The 19,335-nt window shown below is 61.8% G+C and overlaps 2 protein-coding genes across 3 annotated transcripts in view; both read left to right on the plus strand.

Moving 5' to 3' along the window:
- The first annotated feature begins 419 nt into the window (after positions 1 to 419).
- On the plus strand, positions 420 to 1,926 carry HES5 (hes family bHLH transcription factor 5). Its single transcript, XM_023215335.3, has 3 exons — positions 420 to 566; positions 666 to 831; positions 927 to 1,926. The coding sequence occupies exons 1-3, from the start codon at positions 513 to 515 to the stop codon at positions 1,205 to 1,207; spliced, it is 501 nt and encodes a 166-aa protein (XP_023071103.2). The 5' UTR covers positions 420 to 512; the 3' UTR covers positions 1,208 to 1,926.
- A 2,113-nt stretch (positions 1,927 to 4,039) lies between these two features.
- Positions 4,040 to 19,335, plus strand: part of PANK4 (pantothenate kinase 4 (inactive)) — a 17,779-nt gene continuing 2,483 nt past the window's right edge. The window contains exons 1-15 of one of the 2 annotated variants that reach the window (XM_023215150.2): positions 4,040 to 4,198; positions 8,551 to 8,633; positions 9,036 to 9,250; positions 9,494 to 9,677; positions 9,994 to 10,086; positions 10,449 to 10,602; positions 11,097 to 11,278; positions 11,791 to 11,872; positions 12,122 to 12,222; positions 14,696 to 14,851; positions 16,008 to 16,120; positions 16,387 to 16,474; positions 17,490 to 17,641; positions 18,694 to 18,749; positions 18,974 to 19,023. In XM_023215150.2, coding sequence (XP_023070918.2) covers positions 4,051 to 4,198; positions 8,551 to 8,633; positions 9,036 to 9,250; positions 9,494 to 9,677; positions 9,994 to 10,086; positions 10,449 to 10,602; positions 11,097 to 11,278; positions 11,791 to 11,872; positions 12,122 to 12,222; positions 14,696 to 14,851; positions 16,008 to 16,120; positions 16,387 to 16,474; positions 17,490 to 17,641; positions 18,694 to 18,749; positions 18,974 to 19,023 — 1,857 coding nt within the window. In that variant the 5' untranslated portion in view covers positions 4,040 to 4,050. Of the gene's footprint in view, positions 4,199 to 8,411; positions 9,251 to 9,493; positions 9,678 to 9,993; positions 10,087 to 10,448; positions 10,603 to 11,096; positions 11,279 to 11,790; positions 11,873 to 12,121; positions 12,223 to 14,695; positions 14,852 to 16,007; positions 16,121 to 16,386; positions 16,475 to 17,489; positions 17,642 to 18,693; positions 18,750 to 18,973; positions 19,024 to 19,335 lie in introns of both variants that reach the window. The other variant, XM_023215152.2, reaches the window with a different exon arrangement.

Raw genomic sequence — 19,335 nt, forward strand, 5'->3', positions numbered from 1 at the left:
CGGCCTCTGCCAGCCAGCAGTGGGGAGCCGCTGGGGAGAGGCAGGGGAGGGGAGGGGAGCTGAGGGGAGGGCGGGAGAGGGGGCCCTCCTTCCTGCCCCCCTCCCGGCTTGGCGGCCTGGGAAAAGGCAGCATATTGAGGCGCGGGGCTCCCGGCATCAGGCCCCGGGATGCTAATGAGGGCGAGCGCGTTCCCACAGCCCGGACATTGTGCCGCGCGGCCCACCTGCTCCTTGGGGAGCGCCCATTGTGCCCGCGCCAATTCACAGGCAATTTAGCGTGCGCTAATGGGCCGGCGCCTTTGTGCGGCCCGCGCGGCCATTGGCCGCGGAGTGTGGGAACGGCGGCGGCGCCCGGACCCCAGGCGCCAGGCCGTCGCCCGCGCCTATATAGGGCGCCGGCGCGCGGGGCGGGTGTCCGCTCCAGCCCGGGACGCGCTTGGCCCTGCCCGCGCCCGCTCGCTTCGTCTTGCCCGGCCTCCCCGCGTTGCCTCCTCGCCTGTTCCGCGCCAGGCATGGCCCCCAGCACCGTGGCCGTGGAGCTGCTAAGCCCTAAAGAGAAAAACCGAGTAAGTACCAGGCTCGCCCAGCGCGCTGTCCCCGCGGCGTCTGGTCCCCGGGTGTCCCCGCGCCGGGCCGGGCCAGCCTGACGCCCCCTCCTCCCGCAGCTGCGGAAGCCAGTGGTGGAGAAGATGCGTCGCGACCGCATCAACAGCAGCATCGAGCAGCTGAAGCTGCTGCTGGAGCAGGAGTTCGCGCGGCACCAGCCCAACTCCAAGCTGGAGAAGGCCGACATCCTGGAGATGGCTGTCAGCTACCTGAAGCACAGCAAAGGTGAGCGCACCCGGCCCCCCGGGCTCCGAGTTCCCACCGCGCCCCGGCTCCCCCGCGCCCCGCCGTCCGCTCACCGCCGCCGCGTCTCCCCGCAGCCTTCGTCGCCGCCGCCGGCCCCAAGAGCCTGCACCAGGACTACAGCGAAGGCTACTCGTGGTGCCTGCAGGAGGCCGTGCAGTTCCTGACCCTCCACGCCGCCAGCGACACGCAGATGAAGCTGCTGTACCACTTCCAGCGGCCCCCGGCCGCGCCCGCCGCGCCCGCCAAGGAGCCCAAGGCGCCGGGCGCCGCGACCCCACCCGCGCTCTCCGCCAAGGCCACCGCCGCCGCCGCCGCCGCGCGCCAGCCCACCTGCGGCCTCTGGCGGCCCTGGTGACCCGGCGGGACCTGAGGGCGCGCGGCCCGAGGACCAGAGGGCGAGCCTGCTCCTCTCGCCTGTAGGGAAGCGCCTTCCCGCCGTCGTCCGCCCAGGGCTTGGACGCGCCCTTCTCCGGAAGGCTCCAGCCCCAGGCTGGCCGGCCCGCAGGAGCCCCATTCTCAGAGAATGTGTGTGCAGAGTCCCTGCCGTTTTAGGACAATCAGGGCCCATCTTCTGCCAAGTGTCTGACCCCATGGGGTTGTTCTGTGTTTGCATTTAAGCAAGTGACTTCTGGGAAGTCCCCGGCCGCCCGGGGTTCTATGATATTTGTAGTGCCGGGGTTCGCACGCCAGTGCCCCCAGCCTGTAGAGGACTTTCTTCAGGGCCCGTAGCTGCTGGGCGCACCCCTGGCAGGCGGGCTGTGCCGCGGGCACATTTGCCTTTTGTGAAGGCCGAACTTGAGCTGTATCCTCATAGGAAGCAGTGATCACCGCGGACGGGCGCCCAGGACCCTGCCGGCTGTGGCCAAAAGGCTCCGAGTGTGCCTGGTGGTCTGGCTGGAGCGCACAGTGGGCTGTCTGGGGAGGGTGGGTGCCTCCACTATGATCCTTAAAGGATTCCTCTGTGTGGGTGGATGCGTGTGGGCATGACTTTGTACTCAGAAATTGAACTCTCGGTCACGTGGAAGCCACGGGACTGCTCTGAAGCCGCTAATAAAATCTGACTGTTCAGCCCCCCTGCCCATGGTCTATCTTCTGCTGTGCCTCACACCTGTCCTTGGCAGCCACGGGGTGGGTCTGCAGGGGGTGAAGGGGAATGGGCAGGGCCATGTTAGCAGTTAAGCAGGGAGGGACCCCTGCCAGTGGCCCCCTGCACCCAGGAAGAAGGGTGGGGGTCCTCACTCCCGAACAACAGTGGGAGGGAGGGAGGAAGGCAGGGAAAGCAGGTGAGGAGCAGGGGCAGGGGAAGGTGGGCTGGAGGGGTGGACATGGTCAGAGCCCTGGGTGGGTCTCCCTCCCAGGCCTTTCACTAGCTCCCGGAAGGTAGGGGTGGGGCAAGATGACAGTGCAGGACCTTAGGCTCTGTTCACTGAGAGGGGACCCAGGGCCACAGCCCACAGTAGACCTCTCGCTACAGTCAAAGGGGGCTTGACAGGGCCAAACAGGAGAGAACATTTGCCCCTAGTTGCTGCCGCACTCCCACGGCCTGCAGCGCCAGTCCTGGCATGGGCTCCGGGGACACCTGCCCGCTGGCCACTGTGACAGAGCGGAATCCGGCAGTCCTGGCAGGAGCCTGCGCGGGGCCATCCCTTGCCTCAGAAAGGGCATGTATTTTTAGGCAGGCCACAGGGTGTTGGCTGAGTCTGCAAGAACTGAGGCCTACAGCTCCCAGGAACCAGCTCCCAGGGGACAAAATCCATCCAGCAAGGATTGGGCCGGAGTGGGCCGCATTCCCATCCCCGCTGAGTGGCAGCCACGGGTGTGGGCCTGCCCTGCCTGCTCCTTCCTGCTCAGCCCCTCTCACCCCACTCAGCCTTCAGCCCCTTTCTGGCTACTCCGCAGGCAATGTCTAGACAGGGTCCCCCCTGCCAGGCCAACCCAGTGTCTGCCAGTGGCCTCCTGAAGTCCCTACCAAGCCGCCAGGAATGGTGGGCAGAGCACAAGGAGGGCCCCCATTCACCTGCATTTTTCCCACATGTTCAGTGGGCACACAGGTGGGCGCCCCCCGCGGAGGGCACCTCCTGCCAGGCTGGCCCATGGCACACCATGCTGCCAGGGGTCTGAGTTGCCAGAGGTCTAAGCTGCCTGGGGTGTGCTCCACTCTTCCACTCAGGCCTCCCTGGGGCAGGCTCCGCGTCCAGAGCCACACACCCACACCCTTGGAAGATACAGGCAAGGATGCCTCCTCTCCAAAGCCTTGCCCCGCGCACACAGATGCATTATCCCTGGAGTTTGTGCTGCCCCACAGGCCTGTGCTCCCCGGAGCCCTGCCAGGCAGCTGGTGGCATTCTCCACGTGCAGACAGAGGCTGAGGGCCAGAGACGTGCAGTAATGACCCCGGCTTACCCGGGAGGGGCTGATCTGTCTGCTTTCAACACTGGACTCTTTCCCAAGGTGCCCAGAGCCTCTAGAGAAGATGTATCTCTTCAGGCCAGCAGGGCTTCCCAGCCACTCACCCTGGAACCCTGGCCTGCCCCACCTATACCCCTCTCCTGGCTCCAGCTGCTTCCGAGACTTGTTCCTGCAGCCTCCCAGGCACCTGTCTTGCCCGCAGGCAGCCTGCCTGGCTTCCTCCGACCACAGCACTTTCCACGGATCGCCATTACAGCACACATCTTCCCTACCCGCAGGTGCTATGCCAGGCTGGGCTCCTTCCAGGCGGGGCACGATTCCCTGCTCCTCTAGTTTGCATGGGACTTTTAACATTCAAAGTCCCACGCCCCTGGGAAGCCAGGATTGAGTCACCCTGGCAAAGACCACATCCCATTCGCCCTGGTGTGCAAGGCCAAGCTTACAGCAGGCACTCGCTGAAGGGCAGGGCTCTCTGACGGTCTGCAGACCCACGTGCCCCCTTAGAAGCAGGTGGGCGGCCTCCGAGGCCTCCCTCAGCAAGGCTCAGAGCACCTGAGTTAAGCCTGTGGACAGCGCGGTAAAAGAACATCAGATGTCCCGCGCTGATATGTGATCTCTGGAGGATAACCGCCCGCCCGCCGCCCCGGGCCTCTCGGACCCCTGCCCAGGACTGGCACTAGTCAGCGGCCGCGACTTCAGCGGCCGGGGGGCGGGGCCGGCGCCTCATTAACATAATCTATGCGAGGGGCGTTTAGCAGTCAAATATATGCGCATATATCTCCATGGCTGATGAGCTGGCCGGGCACTTTCAAAATGGCGGAGTGTGGAGCAAGCGGCAGCGGGAGCAGCGGGGACAGCCTGGACAAGAGCATCACGCTGCCCCCCGACGAGATCTTCCGCAACCTGGAGAATGCCAAGCGCTTCGCCATCGACATAGGTAGCCGCGGGCAGGGCGCTGGGTGCGGGCGGCGGGGGCGGGCGGGGCGCCGGCGGTGGGCCGGCGAGCGGGGGCGGCGGGAAGGACGAAGGGCGGGGGCGCGGGCCTCGCGCACAGCCTCACGGGCCTTGTAGTCCGCGGACCCCCGCGCACAGCCTCACGGGCCTTGTAGTCCGCGGTGGCGCCGATGCGCAGGCTCGGGGCGACGGCCGCACTACAGCTCCCGGCAGGCGCCGCAGGGACCAGAGCGGGGCCTGCCGGGCCTGGTAGTTCGCGCGGTCTCCTGGGAGGCTGGGGGCCGGAGTCCGGCGTTACCCGCCGCGAGGTGGGAGGGTCGGCGGCCAGCCTGCCCCTGGAGCAGAAGGAATTTTATGTCTTCGGCCGCATGGGCAGCTGGGCGCCCCGGCTCCGCCGCTTGGCCAGTGGCTGGCCTGAGAGTTGGGGTCCTTAGTTCTGGTCTAGATGAGGACGAGCTCGGTGGGAAGCCCTTGGCAGAGTGGCCTCGAAAAGGCCGCGTGTTCCCGAGGCCTGGGCAGCTGTGGCCCGCGGGCCGGACCGTCCGTGCATAGGCCCCGCTCTCTGGAGAGTGGACACCGGGCGTGAGTTCAGGCGGCCATGGACGTAGGTCCTGGGAACTCGTGCCTCTGGTTTAAAAGCCACCCGTGCCTTCCGTGGCCTTCAAGGCGGCCTGCATTTCTGCCCTGGCCTCTCCAGGGTCCGCTGCAGACCCTCCTGCCTGATGGCAGTGCTCTCAGTAATGACGGCTGGCCAGGCTCTGTTCTAGACCCTTTTCCCACGCTCCTGACTCCTGGACATCTCCCAGCCAGCCACCCCTAGAGGAGGAACGCGAATTACTCCCATTTCCTAGATGAGGATACTAAGACCCAGAAAGGTGAACTAGTTTGCCCAGCGTCATCCGGCTAGAAAGTGGCAGAACCAGGATTTGAACCTGCCACTCCCTGCTCTCCTACTCTTCCCCTGTTTCAGACATGAGGGCTTCCTGGGGGCAGCTTCACCAGGAGAAACCCCCTTGAATAGCCACTGCCGCTTCACATCTCTCTGTCTCTCTTAGCACACATTTCTGCTGTAGGCTGAGTCGGCTTATGTGTGAATCCCACAAAAGCGGGGGTGTGTCTTGTAGCCCCAGCCCCCAAAAGGATGCCCCACCTGTCTTTGCCGCCCAGTAAATACTGGGATGAATGGGCCTGCCGCTGTGCTGACTGCTTCCCACCTCCCTGGAAAGGTTGGGACTCAGACAGACCCAGGCCATTCTCTCTGAACTGTATGCTCCTGGTGCATCCAGCATGTTTGCTGCTGTGGTGTCCTTGGGGTTGTTGGTGTCACCATCTGTCTGAGGTGCCCAGCCAGGGAAAGGTGTCCTCTAGGGAAGTGGGGACATGAGAATGGAAGCAGCTGTAGGTCCTGGCTCCCACCTTGCAGTGAGCTTATGAGAGGCAGTGCGTCTTAGGGGGTGTGGCCTGGTGCCAGGTATGAGGACGTGTGAGTAGCATCTTTAGGGAACCCTGACAGGACTTGGAACCGCCTGGCTATTGGGCTGCAGGTGCTGAGCTTGCAGCCCCAGCCTAGGGGATCGTCTACTGCAGACCTCGCCAGAGGCTCCCCAGCCTTCTGAGACCTTTGGGCTTGGTAGAGCGTGTGCTCCGAAAGGTTCTACTGCCCTCACACTGGGGGATTCTGTTACTGGGAACAAGTCGGGATTAAATATTTGTGAAATGCAATTGCAGTTGACCTGCATAAGTCACCTGGGGAATGGCCAGGAGAACAGGGCTCACCGTGGATGTTCTGTGTGGCCCCCAGAGGCCAGCGAAACCACAGAGCTGGAACCGTCCAGGAAGGGCTGTCGCAGCCCTGGAGGGCCCTGGAGCACCAGCCTCTTCTCTGGGCAGAGCGCAGGGGGTTTCTTGGCAGAAGGACACTCTAAGAGGTCTGTTTAGTGCTGGTATTTATTTCCTCTCTTCAGTGTTTCTCCCTGTGTCTGGGTCCTGTGTCTCTGGTTCTTAGGAGGGCCTATTGACTGACGCTGAGAGAAGACCTTTTGTTTGTTACTCCTGACCGAGCTGCTGGGAGGCCACGGCTGAGGGTGGGGTGTCTTCAACCCAGGAACCCTCAAAGACAATGTGCTTGTCAACAGTATTGTTTAAAAGCAGGCTTCTCCCGTTTCCTCTTCCCTTGCCCGTGTTTCCCGATCCAGGAAAGCTCACCTGCCCTGGGTTTGGGCAAAGCTGTTTTCCCCTCGACGGGACGCTGATATCTGCTGAGCAGATTCACCTCTTTGAAAGCAGCAGGGTCATTGTGTTTCTCAAAACATACCTGCAGCTTTGATCTGATTTTAGGTTTCTGCAGGCCGTGGAGAGGGTTTCTCAGGGGCATGTGGGACAGGAAGGGGCCACAGTGCCGTGGTGTCTGCTGGGCTGTCCTGCCCTCCATTGGTGCCCAAAGAGGAAAGAGAGGACCAGAGAGAGTGGAAGAAGGGACGGGGGCCTGTGGGACAGGGAGAACTAAAAGACCTTGGCTCAGGTGTGAAAAGCACAGGTGACCAAACTTCTGGGAAGCCCCCTTCCCACCAGCCAGGCGATGCTGTTGGCCTCAGAGCAGAGCGCGGGTAGCCTGAAGAGCCCAGGGGGCAAGCCTGTCACTGCCTTGCCAGGCGGTGTGTTGTGATTCCAAGGAGCCCCTGAGCTCAGCCCGGAAGGATCCCCGCCCACAGGCTCCCTCTGCTCCAACAGACCTCCTGCTCTGGGTGCCTTCCTCGCGCCTCAGGCCCCCTTTTGTTCCCCCCGGGTGTGGGGAGTAGGAAGACGGAACACTGGCTTTACTAGGCTTCTCAGTGCAGGGGAGGGAGGATGCGAATCTTGCAGAAACCAACCCACCCCCACCGCAGTCCCAACCTCAGTACATCCTGTTTGGGTGTGTATTTAACACAAAGAACCCAGGTCCTGAAATTGGATTTCTGTGACCTGAGAGTTTGTTTATAGTGACTTTTGATGAGTCTCTTAAAATAGATCTTCATCCTCTTGCATCATCTGTCGTTTTAGAAAACGGTTTATTTGCCGAGGGGAGTCGACAACATGGTGTGTTTTAGTGAGACTCTCCAGGCCTGGCCAGGTCTGGGGGCGGGGGAGGGATAAGGAGGCTTAAAGCCACGGGCCAGGGGATCAGATTGAACCTGTGACGCGTCCACGGGACTGTACGCCGGCCGTCGGGGAGCCCACGCTCACCACCAGGCAGGCAGTGCCATGAGACGGCTGCTGTGGGGCCTGGCCATGATGGGTTTTGTTACAGGAACAACACTGGCTGTTTCCTTGGTGTTTCCAAATCTCTTTACCGACGAGTGTTTGTTCGTCACCTTATAGTATCTTATCAAAACACAACCATTTGAACGTAGCTTTAGCCTCCTTACTCTCATGATGCGGGATTTTTGCCTCTTTTTTTCAGGCCCCGTAAAAAATGCACTCTGTTCAGTCACTGTACACCACACAGTGAACTTAAAGTCACACGTTTTGTTTCTTTTTCTATTTGTCATTCATGGAGCTTCAAATCTATGAACACACCTGTAGCCTCAAAAATGTCCTTTTTTTTTTTTTTAAACTTAGAAGAATTTATCCTTGAAAAGGCCTTTCCAAGAATCTTTTCACCTTTCCCTGAAACATGGTTCAGGTGCGTAAAGCCCCTTCCAGTCTTTGATCACAGCAGCATCCTGGGAGCCGCAGGGCTTCTCTGGAACCGCAGAGAGACTTTGGCCCGTGGGGAAAGAGATTTTGGTGGCCTCTGATTTCTTCTGGCTACTTTTGGGGCTGGGGCTGCATTTTCTGCCCAGAGCCTCTCAAGAGTAGCCAGCGGCACTGTTTGCCTCTCCAGAGTAGGGGAGCTGCTCAGGCCAGGTTACTGCCCTGGGCTGTGAAAAGAGCCTCCTTTGTGTCGAGGGTGTACTTCTTAAAACGCCTGGATTTAACAGCTTTTCGCTTTGGGTCATTAGCAAGATCACTTGAAACTGAATTTTCTTAAAGCAATGAGGATAACCAAGGTCACCCAAAGCAAGACAGCTCTCCTTTTCGTCTGCAGGACTTGGTGCCATGGGGAAGTGGGACCTCTTGAACTCAGTTTGGCCAGGGAGCTGAGGAGGAGCAGAATTTGGAAAAGAAAAGTGTAGATTTGATTGTTCATTTTCCCGTCCTCTCTTTTGCGCCCACAGGGTTTTTAAGTTCCAGTAGCCCCAGACCCTTCATCCACAGAGATTTTAGTCTCCAGGACACCCAGAGAGCATGGGGGATGGACCCCAGCCCTGCGCTGTCCTGGTCCTGAATTCTGCCCAGTGTATGTCTCCCCTGCAGGCGGGTCGTTAACCAAGCTGGCCTACTATTCAACGGTACAGCACAAAGTCGCCAAGGTGCGGTCTTTCGACCACTCGGGAAAGGTGAGCCTGCGCCGCGACCTCCCGGGGCGGGACAGCCACTCCTCTGTCATCTTGAACCTGGCCCTTGTCACTCAGTCACCCCTCTGCTGCTGCAGACCTCGGCTTCCATGTCCTGGGCGTTTCTAGCACAGACAGCCTCCCCTGCCTTCAACCGTGTCCCTTTAAGACCCTTTTCAGGAACCTGTGCCCGCCCGGCTCCCGCTGGGGGAGGCTTCTGCTCCTGCTGGGTGGCCCTGAGGTCGCCACGGTCCTAGGCTCCTCCCTCTTGCCCAGGATTCTGCCTCAGAGCCCTGCCTGGTTGAAGGCTGGTGTGAACGGCCAGCTCCGCTAGGGCAGGGTGTGCCCGACCCAGCCCAGCACGGTGCCCCACACTCATGCGGCCTCCCCTACTCTGTTTTCCAGGACACAGAACGTGACCACGAGCCGCCCTACGAGATCTCAGTTCAAGAAGAGATCACTGCTCGACTGCACTTCATTAAGTTTGAGAATACCTACATCGAAGCCTGCCTGGACTTCATCAAAGACCATCTCGTCAACACAGAGACCAAGGTCATCCAGGCGACCGGGGGCGGGGCCTACAAGTTCAAGGACCTCATCGAAGAGAAGCTGCAGCTGAAGTGAGTGGGGACCTCGAGGGCGAGGAAGGAACATGTGGCTGCCCCTGAGTCCCTGGTGCTCGTGCGTCCGATCATGCGTCGGATCGTTCACGGGCCCAGCTGCCCCTGCGGGCCGGGCAGGCCTGTGTGCTGCACCCGTCTGTGACTTGTACTGGGCCCGGCTGCCCCTCCGGGCCGGGCAGGCCTGCGTGCTGCACCCGTCTGTGGCCTGTACTCTTTAAGGGGTTGGCACTTTCTTTTCAGAGTTGACAAGGAGGACGTGATGACATGCCTGATTAAGGGGTGCAACTTCGTGCTCAAGAACATCCCCCACGAGGCCTTCGTGTACCAGAAGGATTCCGACCCTGAGTTCCGGTTCCAGACCAACCACCCCCACATTTTCCCCTATCTTCTTGTCAATATTGGCTCTGGAGTCTCCATTGTGAAGGTGAGACCCGGCTTCGTGAATGAATGAGTAGATGGTTCAGCCACAGTTTGTTAAGCTGTGTGCAGGAGCAGGTCCCAGGACTGGGCACGTGGACGGGGCCCAGTGGGTGGGGGATGAAGCCGTGAGCTCAGAGCCGCTGTGGGAGGGGCATCAGTGCCCCCAGGCTCGGCCATCGAGTCCGCCCACTGGCAGTTCTGGGGTGGGGGCGGGGCTCGCCCCAGCGCAGCACACGGTGCAGGGATGAGGGGGTGGGGAGAGGGGCGACCTGTGTGGCTGAGGGCCTGCCGTGCACGCACCTGCCCTGGCTCTGCTGCAGGTGGAGACGGAGGACAGGTTCGAGTGGGTCGGCGGCAGCTCCATCGGAGGCGGCACCTTCTGGGGGCTCGGGGCTCTGCTCACCAAAACGAAGGTACGCAGAGGCTGCCAGAGGCCCTCCAGGGTCTGCAGAGATGTCCACTTCCTGTCCTCCGGAGGCCTGTGGCTGGGAGGTGGAAAAGCTGCTTCCGGGCCTCCCTCCTGACTCGCTTCGGCGGGTCTCTGGCCTCTGCGGCTGGATTCTGCGCCCTGAAGGACGGGCGTCCCAGCAGCCAGAGCTGCTCCTGACTGGGTGGCCTGAGGGTCCCGATTGCTGCCTCCTGCCTTTGGTCCCGCATCATGAGGGCCCATTCACCCCCTGCCCACGCGTGCCTCCTCCCGTGGGCTTGGTTTCTGGGGTCGTGGGGATTCCAGCAGCTCACGGCGTCTCACCCGCCCCCTCGCCGTGTCCCGCAGAAGTTTGACGAACTCCTGCACCTGGCCTCGAGGGGCCAGCACAGCAACGTGGACATGCTGGTGCGGGACGTCTACGGTGGTGCCCACCAGACACTTGGGCTGAGCGGGAACCTCATCGCCAGCAGCTTCGGGAAGTCAGCCACCGCCGACCAAGGTGCCGGCCCTGGTCTCTGCCGCCAGAGAGAAGGGGGTGGGGACACTTGGGGTCTTGGGGACAGGAGCTTCCCCCACTGTTAACTTTCCCACACCCGCTCCCTGGAGAGTCGGGGTCTTGGGTGTCAGCCCTGCAACCTCTTCCTGCTGAAAGCCGAGTGCTCAGAAGGTTGGTGAATAAACACCGTGGTCTTGGTTTTGGAGGAAAAAACAGTTCCTCTGAGTTAGGAAAAGCGATTCGGGTTTTTTTTCTCCTTGAAAACAAAGCCTAATCTGTCCAGGAATGATTCATGCATCACACACAGCCTCCCACGCTTGGACTCAGGTTCCGCCACTCAGCTCTCTCTCCCCTCCCCTTCCACGCATCATACGCAGCCTCCCACGCTGGGGCTCCGGTTCCCCCACTCAGCTCTCTCCCCGCTTCCACTCCCGCTCGCTGTCACATCAGGCGCTTGCTGTGCTTGGACGTGAGCGCCTTTTCCTTCCCTTCTCCAGAGTTCTCCAAGGAAGACATGGCCAAGAGCCTGCTGCACATGATCAGCAACGACATCGGGCAGCTGGCCTGTCTCCACGCACGGCTGCACAGCCTGGACCGTGTGTACTTCGGAGGCTTCTTCATCCGGGGCCACCCCGTGACCATGCGCACCATCACCTACAGCATCAACTTCTTCTCCAAGGTACCAGGCGTGCCCTCCCCAGCCTCTAACGCGGACCCCCAGGGTTTCAACATCAGAGTCGTGCTGGTCAGACACCGCAGCAGCCCCAGGGAGGTCGAGAGGCCGGGCGGCCGAGAAGCCCAGCACCCCTCTCTTCTGGCTGGTTCTGGGGAGCCTACATTTTGTGGCACCGTGGCCGCCTGAGTCTGAGCAAATCACCAGTGATGAGCATTCTAGAGAGTTCTGGGGGAGTCCGCCGATCTGCGCTGGGGTCAGGGTGCCCGTGCCCCTGCAGAGGCGCGCCCACCCGCGCCCCTGACGCAGAGACTTGTGGGCTAGGGACTCACCCTTAGCTTTCTTCAAACAGCAGCCCGCCCTTGGTGCCAGGCGCGATTTCACTGGCAAGTATGCCGTGGATGCCTCTTGGAGGGTTTGGGCTGTGCAGTGCGAGGCCCGCCCGTGTTGAGTTGGTTTGCGGAGGCATCGGGTGTTGTGTGGGGCCGACAGCAGCACGTGTGCTTTGGCCACGGCAGGGGGAAGTGCAAGCGCTGTTTCTGAGGCACGAAGGCTACCTGGGAGCCATCGGAGCGTTCCTGAAAGGAGCCGAGCAGGACAGTGAGTTGCGGTGCTGATGCCCCTGAGCAGCGTTGGGCCTCAGCTGTGGTCTGGGCCTGTGCTCTGGGCCAGAGCGGCCCAGGGTGGAGGTGGGGTGGGGAGCGTGAGTCCTCAGAAAGTGACAGCAGCGGGCATCTCTGACGTTTTAACAATTTAGTTAATCGGTTTTTACACCCTTTCCTCTTCCACTCTCTTGCTGTTGAATCAAGGGCAAGGTTAACACAGGTGACCTGACTCTCTGCTTTCCAGATCCCAACCAGTACAGCTGGGGAGAGAACTACGCAGGCAGCTCTGGGTTGATGAGCACGTCACCGGAGCTCGGCCCAGCGCAGCGGGCACGGAGTGGCACCGTGAGTAGCGGGCTCTGGCCGTCCCAGGCCCCAAGGGAGCGGCCTGTGCCGCGCTCCCCTCTCCTGTCCCTGAGAGAAGCCTCTTGTGGCTGTCCCGGCTGAAAGGCACCTCCACCCGTGGCGAATCCTTCCAAGGACCTGGGGTATAACTAGGAGCGGGAGGAGGACACTGTGGCTTGCTTTCCTCTCTCTCTCGTTGGGTGCTTTCGTGTTTGGAAACATTCAGCAGGAATTACGGAGTCTGTGTGATCCGGCCTTCTTGTTTGCAGAGAGATTGCTAAAGCTCAAGGGTGACGGGGGCCTCTCCCACACCAGGGGAGCCTCCCCACACCAGGGGGCCCATCCACTTTGCAGCTGAAACCCGAAAGCTCAGGAGCCACCCAGGGCCCTGCCCTAGGACTGCGCAATCTGGCTGACGGTCTCTGTCAGTTACTGTCGGTCTCTGTCGGTGACGGTCTCTGTCGGTGACGGTCTCTGTCGGTGTCGGTCTCTGTCGGTGACAGTCTCTGTCGGGCGTCTGCTCTCCTCGGGGTGTCCAGGCTCATTCCTCGGATGCCCAGTGGATTTGCCCTGGCCCGAGCTGGGTGGCACTGGCGGGCTGGGAGATGCACCCCGTGTCTGCCGAGTTAGAGCTGCTTCGGAAGGGTTCCCCGCCAGGACCTGTGTCAGCCACACGGAATGCCCCCAGCACAGCCCCACGTGGCAGAAACCGCCCCCGTGTCACGGGCTGTCAGGGTCCTTGACCGTGTCCCCCTGGGGGGCGCGTTCCTTCTGTAGCTGTGAACAGTTACCTGAGGTCACGTACAAAGCTAGTTGGACCCCTCAGGACAGGCCACTGGCATTGTTGGCAGGAAGTTGCTTGTCATTTGTAGACACGGGGTTCCTTACAAGTCCGTGTCAGTATTTTCAAGACCGCGCCTGGTTGAGTTCTGGCTTCTCAGAAGGGCGCCTCCCTTTTGTGTGGGTCCTGCGGTTCACCCTGGGCCACGGCCCTGCACAGATGCGCCACACTGGCCACAGCCCGGCCTGCCTTTCCCTCCGCCCATACTACGCCCAGGGTCTGGCAGAGCCCCAGCCTCTTGGCTTTTGCCCTGGTGTTGGGCAGAGGGGCTTGGTGTCTCCCAGCCTCCGTTTCTGCCATGTGTGCATAATTTGCCAAATGTCCTGTACTGTAACCCGGAGTGACTGCGCGGGCAGCCACAGCGCCTCGGGGGCCCCGTTCAGGAGGCACTTGTTACCTCTTTGGTGCCCACCAGCGGCACAGCCCTGCCAGGCAGGAGGTGCCCTACCTTACTGAGGATCAAACTGACATGCGGAGAGATGGAGTCATTTCTTCGAGTTTATATTCTCCAAAAAAGGCAAAGCAAAGATTTGAACCCGTTTGTCAGGATAGAAGGAGCCTGCGACCCGGCAAGGCAGCACCGGGCGGTCCCGGCTGTGGTCCATGGTAGTTAACGTGGGGCTCCTGCCGCCTTCTGCGCTGGCTTTGGGAAGTCACTGGCTTTTTCCATGTGGAGCTTCGGCCCGGCGTGGGCCTCCCACCTGGAAGGCATCCCCCTTGCTGTGGAGTTCCTTGCCTGGAGGTCCCTGCCCACCCGGAGGCTGCTTCTCCAGCCCCAGCAGTTGCCGGCAGGGGTGCCCTGGTGGAGAAGGGCAGAGGGCCGGCATGTGACCTGTGGGGTAGTCACCGGAGGATGGGAAGAGGCAACCAGCTGCACAGTTCCCCCGACAGCCCCTCTGGTCCCAGAGCAGCGGCTGCTGCAGTTAGCGTGCAGAGAACTGAGTACTGGTGTGTGCGTTGGCTCAGCTCAGTTCAGTTCCTCCTGGAATGAGGTAGAAGGAGCCAGCAGGGCCCATGAGCACGCCTGTGCTGGGTACAGGTGGCCCCGGGGTGCCCTGGGTGCATAGTGGCCTGGCCTTGCCATAGCCCTTCATGGAGAAAGGAAGGTGCATGTGGGGCATGGGCGCTGCCTGCCTAGCACGGGGTGGAGCCCTGCCCGGCGCTTAGTGAGGACAGCACCCCAAACCTCTGTGTGCAGACATGGCCACCTGGAGGACCAGAGGTGGGAACAGTGTGACTGCAGGGGTGACGGGGAGGAGGTGAAACTGTAGGGCTGACAGGGAGCGGTGATCGCAGGGAGGTGGTGATGGGGAGAGGGATGCTGGGGAGGGGCGATGGTAGGGTGACTGCAGCAGTGATTGGGGAGGGATGGCTGCAGCGGGGGGCTGATGGGGGCAGGAGGCGTGTGGTGAGCAGATGCAACCCCAGTGTCAAACCAGGGGGTAAGTCAAGGTATCCGGCTCAGGCCGCTGGGCAGCTGCGGGGGCCCGGTGGAGGTCTTCTCTGTGGCCCAGAGGCATGGCGGAAGAAGGCGTTACATCCCCTCCTTTATTAGAGTGGAGGATTCTGAGCGTGGCTTAGGTGGTTCTGAACTGTGGTGACGTTTCCACCCTGCCACTGCCTGTCTTCCAGTTTGACTTGCTGGAAATGGACCGGCTGGAGAGGCCACTGGTCAACCTGCCGCTGCTCCTGGACCCGCCCTCCTATGTGCCCGACACAGTGGACCTCACCGACGACGCTCTGGCCCGAAAATACTGGCTCACCTGCTTCGAGGAGGCCCTGGACGGGGTGAGGGCTCTGGGTACCGACGAGAGGATTCCAAGGCTGCGGCCCGGGTTAACCTTCCGAGGCTCCCGGGGGCAAAGACAAGGTGGTGAAGTGGGACAGGCCAGTGTTTCCAGAAACCCCTTGATCTACGTCTGAGTGTGAGGGGGTGATTTCTGTTTCTCAGGCAAAAATATCGCTCTTGGTCACTTGGTGGGTCAGTTAGGACGTGACGTCATTGAGGCACGTTTCTTCTCAGGGCAGCCAGTACTTTTGTTAGCTATTACATTTCTTCAGAAAGCAATTTAGTAGACTTTTCTGCTCTTTTGAGGTGTGCCTGAGGTGCAGGAGGCCCTGTGGGACCCTGACTCTGAGGTGGAGTGAGGCTCAGCCCCAACAAGCTCCCAGTGAGGCCACCTGGGGGCTCCTGCGTCCCACCTCCAAGGCCAGGGTGGTCCTGTGGAGCACATGCCAGGCCCTGGGCCATGCTGCCCCTCGGGAGCTCAGCTCGGGGCCAGGGAGCCCCAGTAGCAACATGCATTCTTCATGAAGCCCTCGGAGAGGCCGGGTGCTGCCGGGGTTTGTCCTGAGGGAAGAGTCGCAGCCCTGCCCGGACCTGGAGTGAGCTCTGGGCATCCAGAGCCTCGTGTCCCCGGCACAGGGTGGGGCTGGAGTCCGAGGACATGGTTCTCAGCCTCGGGTTTCCTGAGTGGTGAGGAGCCAGGGTCACTCCTGCTCCTGCCTCCCAGGGCAGCTGGGAGGGGCAAATGGCAAAGGGAAGCCTCAGGGGACCGTGAACTGTCACCATCAGCCTTTCCTGTTCCAGTAGGAGCTGCCCTGACCACAGCCCAAGCAGCCCCCACCCTGACCCACGTCCCCCACAGCAGGCCCTAACCCTGCCCTGGGCAGCCCCCTACAGATAGCCCCTACCCTGCCCCAAGCAGCCCCCGACAGCTTGCTCCCACCCTGCTCTAGGCCCCCTTCAGCTGCCCCAACCCTGCCCTGGGCAGCCCCCCACGGCCAGCCCTCACCCTGCCTCAGGCCCCCTATAGCTGTCCCCAACCATGCCCTGGGCAGCCCCCAACAGCCAGTTCCCACTCTGCCCGGAACCCCCGCTGTCACATGGGGAATTCCCAAGCAGCAGGGCCATGCTTGGCTGACCCCCTCCTGTCGCTGGCAGGTAGTGAAGCGCGCAGTGGCGAGCCAGCCAGACTCCGTGGACGCAGCTGAGAGGGCGGAGAAGTTCCGACAGAAGTACTGGAACAAGCTTCAGACCCTGAGACAGCAGCCCTTGTAAGTGCCCAGCATCCTGGTGCGTGACTGCCTCTTCTGCCCAGAGGGCCCCTGCACCTCTGAGAAAGTGGCTGTGATGCTGGCATTCGGACCCCAGCTGGCTGGGGGTGGGTGTGGGCCCCGGTGGCACAGTCCCCCCGGGCCCCACCTCAAGCAGCGTTTGCACTGCTGGGCTCCCGAGGACATCTGTGGTGCAGCCCAGGATGTGCAGGTGGACGAGTGTTCGGCCTGCCCTGCTCAGCGCCCTCTGCCGTGTCTGTCCCCAGCGCCTATGGGACCCTGACCGTGCGCAGCCTGCTGGATACCAGGGAGCACTGTCTGAATGAGTTCAACTTCCCAGACCCCTACTCCAAAGTAAGTACAGCGTGCCCTGGCCTTCCGCTCGCTCCTGTCCCCGTCCCGCTGGTGCTGTGGGTCCTATCTCTCTCCCACTGACTTGGGGCGTCCTGTCCGCTCTGAGGCCGTGCAGGTTTGGTAGCGGCCCCACCTCTGGCACTGGCACCACACTAGCCAGGGTCTCTGTTGGCAGCATCTGCTGAGGAGCTGTGTTACCCCCACAGATGCTGGCGCCAGTTAGGGGTGGGGACCGCTGTGCCTGGAGAAGAGGGGTGTGAGCCCCCGTTTGGGCATGTGTTCCTGAGAGACACAGGCTGCTTGCCTGCAGGAGCCAAGGGCCTCCCAGCTTCTGCAAGGGTGGGCGATTGTGGTTGGGGACTGCCTGCCTCCCTCTCATGGGGCACCCTCGCTGCCTCCTAGGAGGCTGGGCAGTGACCAGAGACCTCTTACTCCGGCGACGTGCAGGCCACGGGAGCCCTCTGAGATGGGCCTTTCTGGGCGTCCGTCTTGCTTCCCCAGGTCTGGCGGCCAGAGCCCCCCTCGGCCCCTTCTGCCAGGGGGCAGCGGGCAGCAGCGGAGGCATGGACTTCTCCACCCCTTCTGGGAATGGCCAGCGCCACGCCTCCCCCCTGCTCCCACGCCGAGCCTTGTGACGGGGAAAGTCTGGGTGTGGAGGGTTTTGAGGCCAGGGCTGTGGCTACCTGTGGGGGCCTTGTCCTCCACCTGCGTCCTCCCCTTCACCCACTGCTGTCACGTGGGGGCTGAAGCTGTTCTGGGCCTCATCTTCAGAGCCCCGTGCACCTGCACGCTGGCCGCTGTCCCGGGGCCGATAGGCTTGTGCCTGGTGGGCTTCCAGTTGGGCCTGAGTCTGTGCTCCTGAGGGGTGTGGTGTGGAACAGGCTGGGCCTGGCAGGTGTCCGGGATGGTGCTCTGCCGAGGGCCTGTGGAGACGCGGCCTGGCGGAAAGCCAGGAGCAGCGCTGTGGGCTGAGGCCATGTCTCCACTCAGGCCTGGCGTCTGGCATTTTCCGCAGGTGAAGCAGCGGGAGAATGGCGTGGCACTGAGGTGCTTCCCCGGGGTCGTGCGCTCCCTGGACACGCTGGGCTGGGAGGAGCGGCAGCTGGCGCTGGTGAAAGGCCTCCTGGCGGGCAACGTCTTCGACTGGGGGGCCAAAGCCGTGTCTGAGTAGGTGTCTGCGGGCTCGGGGCAGGCTCTGCAGCCTGCAGGTCCCTGTCCTACCCCAGGCTTGCGTGCAAGGAGGTGGAGCGGGTCCCTCGGGGCTTGTGTGGCACTTGGTGGCTTGATGGCTCGGGGCTTTGGGGCCCAGGGTGTGCACATGGCAGCAGCCCCAGGGGCTGTGCAGGGCCCAGCGCCCTCGTCTGTCCCCTCAGCCTCTGCGGATGCCCCTTCCTTAAGCACAGGTGCTGAGGAGCCCTAGGGCTGTGGCTCCCGAAATACGGGGCTGACGTTTTCTGTTGTCAGAATCCAAATTCATGTTTCCTACATGTGGTAGGAATTAAACATTTCTGATGTGATGATCAAAGGGTGTTTTGCAAAGGAGTTCCCTAGACTGGCCTGTGGGACAGGCAGGTGTCTAAAGCCCGGGGCTCTGAATCTTGAAAACGAACCATTCCCACCGTAATTTACCTTCACTCCTGAAGAAGCTGCTTCCAGTCTCTGAGGCTCCCCAGGCGGCCGCACTGTGTCTTGTGGTCCCTGCTTGTTTTACATGTGGGGCTGGAGGGAGATGCCTGGGTTCCCGGCCCTCCCTGGGTTCCACTCATGTCTCCAGACATAGACAAGAATGCTGCCCCCAGCCGTGGCTGCCCTTCTGGGACACAGGTCCCTCCCGCAGCCTGTCGGGAGCGTTGGAGGGTCCTGACCCATGGGCTTGGCCTTGTGGCTGGGGGCTCCCACACCGCCTGCATGGGCGGCGAGCATGGGGACAGACTGCAGCTGCCAGTCACCGATGGGCTTCCCTGGTCCCGTGGCTCCAGTCCACCTTAAGAAACAGCCTGCGCTCTCTCAAACCTGTGCTCGGTGGCGCCCTGAGCCTTCTGCTGATCACCGCGTATCAAGAACGCTGCATCTGTTCTGCCTGGGAGCGACTGGGGTCTTCACGTTGAGCAGCTGCCTCTGTCCCGCCTGGGAGGGATTTGGGGTCTTCACGTTGAACAGTCTGGCCGAAGGTTTTCGTTCTGTTTTTTCTTGACTTCCTTTTCTCCTCTTGCATGCAGTGTCCTTGAATCCGACCCCTACTTTGGGTTTGAAGAAGCAAAGAGGAAGTTACAAGGTACGGATGGCCAAGTAACCCGTGTCTTGTGCTGGGGCCGTGCCTGGGCGTTCTCTGCAACAGCGAAAGCAGTCGCAGTCAGGGTCCAGGCTCGAGGCTCTGTCAGCCAGGCTCAGGGGGGCGGGGAGAACTTGCTTCCTGGAGAGACGAACACCTGAAGACACGTCTCCCTAACCCCTGACCTGGAGCGCTGAGCTGATCGTGTGTCCCTCCCTCTCTCTCAGAAAGACCCTGGCTCGTGGATTCCTACAGCAAGTGGCTTCAGAGATTAAAGGTATGTGGAGGGGCTTCCCGCCTCTGCCCCTGGGGACACAGTGTGGGGCCCGGGGTGCGGGTGGTCACTGGAGGGAGGTAGGCGTGGGCTGCCTCCGGAGGCCCTCCCCTCCTGTTAGAGTCTCTCAGTCCTGCGAGCCGAGGGCCTCGGCATCCCCTGCTCCACACTTGCCCTCCTGTCATGACCACTTCTTAGGTCACCTGCTCTAGGCACAAAGCCTTGCCAGAAGAGACAGTCACTGGCCCCTGCAGGCTGATCCATCCCTGGCACCTCTGGGGCCCTGAAGCCCCTGGTCTCAGCCCCTGCAGCCCG

This window comes from Piliocolobus tephrosceles, chromosome 1 (assembly GCF_002776525.5).
Source record: "Piliocolobus tephrosceles isolate RC106 chromosome 1, ASM277652v3, whole genome shotgun sequence".
Taxonomy (NCBI): domain Eukaryota; kingdom Metazoa; phylum Chordata; class Mammalia; order Primates; family Cercopithecidae; genus Piliocolobus; species Piliocolobus tephrosceles.